An 8941-nucleotide genomic window follows, 5' to 3' on the forward strand; every position below is an offset into this window, starting at 1 on the left:
GAAAATATTTAGAAAAGTTCAGAGTAATACTTACAGACTTGAGTCTGAGATTCTAATGCCACCTTCTAAAGATCTAAATTTTGAAAATCGAGTTTTTCAGATTCTTTATAAAATTTTCGCTTTCGAAAATCTTTGTTTTTGTAAACCCATTCCACAGTAGAGTTGTTGCAACCTAAGCTCGATACCATTAAATGTAGCACCCCAAACCCGCCCGAAGTTATGGCGGGATCCGCATGCCACATCAAAACGTAAAAAAAATTTCATTCTAAGTCCGAAAATCGTACTTGATGTTCAAAAGATTAATTCATTAAGGGTTAAAGTGAAAGGAAGCTGTGCACCAGGTAGGAAACCGGAAAAGAGGTGGTGAGTCCATCGGACTGCTTAAGTACCAAGCTCCCTTCGGATCTAATCCTAGACATGCATACCGCCATTGCCACACCTTAGCGTCATGGATATTTCTAGGAAACCGATTTGATTAAGTCATTTTTAGGAAAAGTGATTAATTTTGGAAAATACTTTCATTGCGGAAGCTTTGCTTGTTGTCGTGTTATTTTGAAATCAACTGTTGTTTTTGAAAACGCGCCTAAATCTATCCAATTTCAACAGTTAAAATAAATATTATCTATCTTAATAAAACATATAAAACCATCAAAATAAATAAGCGGCCTTATTACATTTAAAAGCCCAAAACCTCAAACGTAATTAAAAGGATGTCCAGTTCACGGAAGAAAATCAAACTTTCGAGCGGGTGGCCACTCAAATTCCCTCACGACTCCAAGCCCACTATGGTTGGGGATTTCTGCGTGGATGAAAATAAAAGGGTGAGTTTGGGAAACTCAGTGTGTAAGGAAAACCCATTCAAAGCCCAAGTCACTCAAGCCTATTGGGCTAAGCCCATTCAGTAATAAAGTGGTATTGGACGAGCCCTTTTCAAATTACAATAAACCGGGCCTTAGCCCTTATTCAGATAATGATGGCCCGTAGGCCCATTTCAAAATACATGCAACATCAAGAAACATATGCAAGCCCATTTGGGGAGACTACTCAACCTACCAACCACTACACTCCACCCGTACCAGCCATACACTCCATGTGGGGAATAGCTCAACCCACCTAGCCCAACACTCCACAGTTGCAGCCTTGCTGCTCAGTTAACAGTAAATTGAGACAAAGCCTCCAGTATGTGGACAAGCCACTTTCAGTACTTCCTCCGTCAATATCCCAATCCAATGCATCAGATAATAACAACATGGCATGCAATAAATAACAACAGTCAAACATGCATTTAGGTCAATTTAACCCTATGGGTATTTCGGCAATTTATCTCCTAGGGGTAAAACTGTAAATTTCCACTTTTAAAGGTATTTCAGTAATTTATCTATTTTAGGGTTTTTTCATGCATATTCCTACTTTTCACGTACTAATAGAATCACGTACCGAGGGTTCTTACCGAATTGGGCCCGTTGGTCCATCATTCCAATTTTGGCCCATTAAGCCCAAAAATATCGAGGGCACAAAAATCATGCACTTTGCAATCCAAATTTTGCAGCTTACCAAAAACATTAATCGATTTACCTCACGAGCATTCGCTTTTCACTCAAATCTACAAAATACCGGTTTTCGCATTTCGCTTTTCGACTTTTGCCAATCTAGACTAAGAAAAGGGTGTTAGTTACACACATTTTATGCGACGATATCTTGACGAGATCCACACACTAACCGCCTACAATTGGATTACTAACACATTAATCTAACTATTCAAATACGAACTACGATTAACCCCTTACAATATTCGCCAACCACACCAACAGATCATAGTAAGCTTATAAGAAAACAATAAGTAACTCATTAACAAATTTTTGTCAATGTTTACCACATAATCATAATTTCACTGCAAGCTGTCTTCCTGAGCAACAATCACTAAATTATTTATAACTGGAGCTACGAAACTCCAAATCAAGTTCCGTTAATTTTTCTTGAAAATAGACTCATATATCTCTTATCCATAAAATTTTCAGAATTTTTGGTATTTCCAATCAATACCAGATTTTTCTTAAAGTTTCCCATGTTTCACTATTTGACTAATCTGACAACTCTTCATTACGAATCAAATTTCTCATTGTACAGAATTCAAAATATTTTCTCGTTTATTCCATTTGAAACTGGACTCATTATGCTTTAATTACATAATTTATGCAGCTTCTAACTCATCTTCCACAATTTATGGTGATTTTCCAAAGTCACATTACTGCTGCTATCCCAAGCAGATTTATTACCAAATCACTCTTTCACACCTAACTTGCATGCTTGTTATTTAAACATGTATATCACCAATCAATCATCACATATCTATGATTTTACTTAAGTATAATCTCCATTTCATCATTTTAAAGCACAACATGCTAGCTGATTTTTCCCTTTAACATCTAAGGCACATGCATGCTCATTTGTTTGGCTCAAGTTCACCTATCTTCCATTTTTCATCAAAAGAACATGAAACAACAACCATTTCCTTCATTTTAATTCATGACCAAATGCTCACAGCACAACTAAAAACCAAAATATGCTTCAAGAGTTAAGGTAGAATCAAGAAGAACTCATGAACCTCAAAATAGAAGCAAGGTACCAAGAACTTACCTTCAATTTTGCTCCTCTTAATGACCGAATACTCAAGAGCTTTCTCCTCTCCTTTCTCTTCTCTAACTTTCAGCTATGATGAACAAAGATGGACAAAACTTTGTTCTTTTCATCCCTTTTTCTTTTAACAAAACTTCATATTTCATCCATTTAATTCTTTAATACAAAAGACATGAAATTCTTATCATGGAACATTTACCTAACCCATTATCATGGAACATTTACCTAACCTATTATCATGGAACATTTACCTAACCCATTATCAATTTGTATCAATTTGTACCATAAATTATGGATATCAAGTGTACATTTTGTCTACAACAACATGATGGCTGGCCATTTCATGTAAAATGGGAGGTTTGTCATGCAAATCCTCCTATTTTGCACTCCTATTTATTTGGCCACTTCAATTTAGCCTATAGCATTTTCAAACATTTTCACATAGGTCCTATTTCATAATTTCACCCCCTTTTTCTTATGGAACAAAAATTAACTAAAATTGTCGGGTTCTATCTTAAGTTTGGGCTTTCTAGAGGCCCACTAACATAATTAAACCTATGCCAACATTCACAGAATTCCTGAAAATTGGGGCGTTACAAACTGTATTAACGCTTGTTATGCAAATCGAATAGTAGCGGTAAGTACATCAAGTGGACGTCACTGCCGTGTGTATCCGTCATGAGTACACCTCCTATAAGGCGCATAATATAAGCTCGAGCGGCCTGTATAACCTCTAATTCAGTGCCAGTACTTGACAAATGCTCAAAATTGGTCTTTAGCCATGAAAACCGCAAGGTGGCAAATTTTCCCTCACTTGGCGAGCGTCCAAGTAAGTCATAGCAAAGGCGAGCCGGCCTGGAGATCAAACTTACGCCCGTGACCGCGTTCCCATCGATGGGGAGCCCCAGCTGTAATGCAACGTCCTTTAGCGTGATGGTGCACTCCCCGCACGGCAAATGAAATGTGTGGGTCTCTGGACGCCATCGCTCTACTAAGGCAGAAATTAAGTCATATCGTAGATTAAAAGTCCGGATCAATGCTGCTGATCCAAACCCGGCTAACTCTAAGAACGGTATTAGGCGTTCATCCGGCTGAAACCCTACACTATGAATACGGCCCTTCAATACGCGGTACTCGACCTGACATTATTATATTAACGAAATAGTTAATACAATATAATTTCATTCAACAAATAATGTGACTATCAAATAAAAATTTCATTACCATCTCATTAATGTTACTTGATATGTGATTATTATTACCGATCAATGAATCCATTTGTCGCAAATCTGCAATTAAAAAATTAAATTTATTTAATTTATTTCAAAATTTCAATAAATTATTTCAAAATTTTAGAAACAAAATACAATAAATATCTCATAATTCCCCATCATTTACATACAATAAAAATAAATATAAATTATCTAAAGATTAAAAACATATGAATTAAAATAATTGAAATTGAAACACACCTAAGTAGTTTCTTTCACACAACCTATAAAATTATATAACAACAAATTTAATCAAAATTTTAATCAATCAATAAAATTATCAAATAAATAAATAATAATATAAATTTACATTATATAAAAATTACATTAAAATTCTTAAAACACTAAACTATAAATACTAACAACTTATAATCATTAATTACTAACACAAAATAACTATAAAATTATTTTCTTAAAAAATACATTTCTAAAAAATCATAATACAAGAAAATCACTAAACACTAACAATTTATATAAACTAATCATTTTTTAAAATACATTATCAAAAAATCACAATACATTAATACACTACTAAAAAATAATTTTATTGCACAACTATTTTCAGTAAATAATCTATCGACAATCTATTTTTGTATATAATAAATTCTTTTATACCAAATAGGTAAAAAACCTGTGTCTTTTCCTTCAAAATCAATCTCTGCTATTAGTCAATAATCATCCCATTAGAATTTTTTTAAAAAATTCTTTTCTTTGCTAAATTCGGTTTTTACTAATATTTTACCCATATTAGATTATTATATACGAAAATAGATTGTCGATAGATTATTTACTGAAAATAGATTATTTATAACAAAATATTTAACAAAATAAATTTAGCATTATTAAACTAAACAAAATAATTTAGAATATATAATCTTAAATTACTAATAAATTAATTTTAAAATAATTACAAACACAAAATTTATCAAATAATTCTAAATTACTAACAATTTAATTTTAAAATAATTATAAAAATTACTAACCTTTTTTTCTTCTTCTTCTTCTTCTTCTCTTTTTTTTTTTTCACTCTTTGCTTCTTCCTGGACGCACAAACATTTTGGGGAGGACCTTATATGGTCCCCAATTTTTGTCCTATACAAATTACTTTCATCCCTCCCCATATTGACATGACAATACAGTGGGGAGGGTTAAGGGTTAATGACAGTGCATGGTAAGGCTGCAGGGTGTGGCGCCCCTGCAGCATGCGCCACATGTGGCGCCTACGGGTCAAGCGCGACTCGTTTTTTACTCGAAATTTTTTTAAATATTATAATAATAATAATAATATTAAAAAAAAATTATTATTAAAATATTATGTCGCGCCTCTCTGACAGGCGCGACTAAAAAAAAACTATTTTCGTAAATAATCTATCTGGCAACCTATTTTGGTATATAATAAAATTTTTAAACCCATATTAGTAAAAACCCATTTTTTAGTTAAATGTTTATTTACTTTTTTTCCCCTTATTTCAGGTTATTTCCATTCTAAAAATAATAAAACTAACGGGTAAAATACCAATAAAGGCCCATTTCCAACTTTTTTTACGGAAATGGGCCGATTTCTTAATTATTCACCGGAATAGGCTGAAAACAGGGAAATCGCGTCCACGTCAGAGCGAAGTCAGGGTATTTGCTAGCAAAGCGTGTCCCTGAGGAAGCGCTTTGTCCACATCAGCAGAAAACGCTTCCCTGAGGACGCAATTTGCGCTGATGTGGACAAAACGCTTCCTCAGGGATGCGCTTTGCCCGTGTTTTTCATCTGTTGGGATTAGGTTTTTTAGGGTTAGGGTTAGGGTTTTTATGGTTTAGGGTTTTTTGGGTTAAGGTTAGGATGGGTTAAGGTTTTTATGGTTTAGGGTTAGGGTTTTTAGGGTTTAGGGTTTTTGTAAGGGTTTAGTTAATTAAATTAGGGCGTAAGATTAATTAATTAAATTAGGGTGTAAGATTAATTAATTAAATTAAATATTAATTAAAAAATTAATTAAATTTGGGTTTAGGGTTAAGTAATTAAATTTGTGTTTAGGGTTTTGGAAAAAAATATATGCAATATAAATTATGTATTAGTGTATTTAAAATAATTTTTTGGTTTTTTTTTCTTCAGTAGTATCTAGAAAAAAAATTTTAAGAAAAGTTTCTGAAGAAATAGTATCCAAAACGCTTCAAGCAGGATGTACTGTCAGCAAAATTACTGAAAAATGCTCTCATGTGGACGTTTTTTTTCTACAGTGGTATCTAAGAAAATAATTTTGAGAAAACGTTTTTGAAAAAATAGTGTAAAAAACGCTTTAAGCAATATGCACTGTCAGCAAAAGTACTGAAAAAAGCTCCCACGTGGACGTTCTTTTGATACAGTGGTATCTGAAAAAATAATTGTGAGATGACCTTTCTGAACAAATAGTGTCAAAAACACTTCATGCAGTTTGCACTTTCAGCAAAATTACTGAAAAAAGCTCCCACGTGGACGCTCTTTTTCTACAGTAGTTCCTATTTGGCCTTAGACTATAAATGAATCAAATTTCATTCTCAGGCTGCATAAGTTACAGCAAGAGAAACTGAGGTTAAAATAGAATAAAAACTGAAGATGAGTGAACGTATTAGTGCTGTTATTTACTATGATGTTGAGGTCCATGACACCAAGAACGGTGTTGTTTTTTATCGGAGAACACAGCGCGACTGGTTTTTAACCAAAATATAGATTTGACAGAACTTCGAAAAAGAATTAAGCGTAAAATCTTCGGAATGACGCCAATAAAAGTTTTGTCTATTAAGTATCGATTTTGTGCTTCAGTTGATCTCGTGAGATATGACTCATTCGTTATCAAAGGTCCTCGTAGCTTGGAGGTAATGATGGAGACTCATCTTGCTAGTGGATCACCCTACCTCGAGTTATATATACAATTTGCATCGCCAAATGATGCATTTACGACTTCAACATCTACTGCTGTTCAAGAGGAATACATGACCTTTGCCCGAGACTCTGCTAGTGGGTGGCAAAACACGGAAGCGTCCGTGTTTTGTAACAATATGGAATACACAACCCCTGGCCGAGACTCCGTTAGTGCATGGGACATGCACCTCGGTGGGTCGACGTTAGATACTAAAAATACATACTAGGGAACGACATTAACTACTAGTGGTTGGCAATCAACATCTGATTGGGGACGTTATGAAACGTCCACAAGAAGGGACTATTTACTCCCAACGACGTCCACCAGCGAGGGAGCCTCGTTCGTTACGGATGATGGTGGGTCGGAATGAGTCCGATGTGGATCCACTTTGAGAGCCCGGGCCAGATGGTGCAGAAGTTACATTATTTTTTGAACCGGAGCCTACTCCAACCATACCTGAAGATGTTGAAGGTGGTTCAGATGAAGAAGAAGAAGATCCACGATTCAGGGCGTACTCGCCTCTAGCCCACATGCATAATGTCGATCTATCTCAAGATGATACGTTGGAGTTTCCAGATCTACCACACAGAAGGCGTGACCGTACAAGTTCATCATTGGATTCGGGTGAACTGGAAGTTGTTAAGGTGTTTTCCAATAAAGATAGTTTTCTTGGTGCATTGAAACAACATAGCATCACAGACGGGGTTAACTATAACGTTGTTAAATCCAAAACCGATAAGTTTGAGGCCAAGTGTGCAGTGAAAGACAACACATGTTCATGGAAAATTATGGCCTAGTTGAGGAAAAAGACAGGCTTGTGGGAGATTAAAAAGTACAAAGGTCCATATACATGTGTTGGCGGTACAGTTTCACTAAACTTCTAGGGTTTCTGAATAATATTGTTATTATGTAATGTTGCATTATTTAACGTACTTTGTTTACAGGTGTTTCACAAGATCATCCAAAGATGGATTCAGATATGTTAGCTGACTTAATACTACCAACGATGAAGGCAGATCCCAAGACTTCAGTGTTGGTCTTAATTGCCAATATTCGTAGCCAATTGAGGTACACACCCTCTTACCGCAAGGCTTGGATAGCTAAGCAAAAGGCATTGGAAAAGATGCATGGTGGGTGGGATGCTTCATATAATGAAGTGTGGTAGTGGTGTCAGGTGCTGAAGAGATATGTCCCAGGTTGCACAACAGACCTTGAAACGGCACCTGCGTACTATAACGACCAATTGCTCCGTGGATGCCAAGTGTTTAAGCGTCTGTTCTGGAGTTTTAAGTAATATCGAGATGCATTTCTATACTGTAAGGCGTTGGTACAAATTAACAGTATATTTATGTATGGTAGATATACCCATCGACTACTGCTAGCTGTGGCACAAGATGGCAATGGGAGAATCCTTCTAATTGCGTTTGCTAACATCGGGAGAGTCAGCTGATGACTGAGAATTCTTTCTTTCTAGGCTAAGGAGGCATGTCTGCCCCCAACCTGATATCTGTGTTATATCGAATCGGGCACCGGAATACTAGCCTCAATTGAGCATTAGGGTAGCCTATGGCATCACACACACCATCGGTATTGCCTAAAGCACGTTGCGTCAAACTATTGCGGGAAATTTCGATCTACAAGTGAACGACGACAAGTGACCAATATGGGTATTTAATCTTTACTAATATAATTTCTTTTGTAATATTCAATTTATTCTAAATGGAAGAGTGGTATGTAATTTTTGCTATCATCTTATATTCGCAGGGTATGAGATAAATAATGACCGTTTTCATGAGATGTTGGCGGTTTTGCATTCAGTTAATAAAGAAGGCCATGACTACCTCTGTAACATACCTTTCGAACAGTGGACACAAGCATACGACGGCGGCCTATGATATGGTCAAATGACCTCGAACTTGGCTGAATGCATAAATTTTGTTCTAAAAGAAACGCGTCATTTGCCGATAACATCGGTTGTGCGAGAGACGTATTTTTGTTTAGCAGCACTATTTTCGAAGCGAGCAGCGAGGTATAAAGGCGAAATGCAGGGAGGCCATGTATGGTGCGCGAAGGTATTGTAAGAAATTAACAAGGCGAAGGCTCAGGCCAACACCATGCACACAGTGTGTCACGATCGTGACAACT

At 35.8% G+C, this 8941-nt stretch overlaps 1 protein-coding gene across 1 annotated transcript; it reads right to left on the reverse strand.

The window, feature by feature from the left end:
• Positions 1-3242: 3242 nt before the first annotated feature.
• On the reverse strand, positions 3243-3915 carry LOC108488127 (protein MAIN-LIKE 2-like). The gene is made up of 2 exons (XM_017792432.1): positions 3862-3915; positions 3243-3776 (listed from the first exon to the last, which is right to left on the reverse strand). Exons 1-2 carry the CDS (start codon positions 3913-3915, stop codon positions 3243-3245), a joined length of 588 nt encoding a protein of 195 aa, XP_017647921.1.
• Between the last annotated feature and the right edge of the window lie 5026 nt (positions 3916-8941).

This window comes from Gossypium arboreum, chromosome 10, assembly GCF_025698485.1.
Source record: "Gossypium arboreum isolate Shixiya-1 chromosome 10, ASM2569848v2, whole genome shotgun sequence".
Lineage (NCBI taxonomy): Eukaryota > Viridiplantae > Streptophyta > Magnoliopsida > Malvales > Malvaceae > Gossypium > Gossypium arboreum.

Bases quoted from the DNA above. Each gene is read 5' to 3' on its own strand.
- LOC108488127 (XM_017792432.1), bottom strand. From the start codon at position 3,915: ATGGATTCATTGATCGGTAATAATAATCACATATCAAGTAACATTAAT. The intron at 3,777-3,861 runs GTAATGAAATTT...TAATAATGTCAG, and splicing joins CAAGTAACATTAATGAGATG to GTCGAGTACCGCGTATTGAA.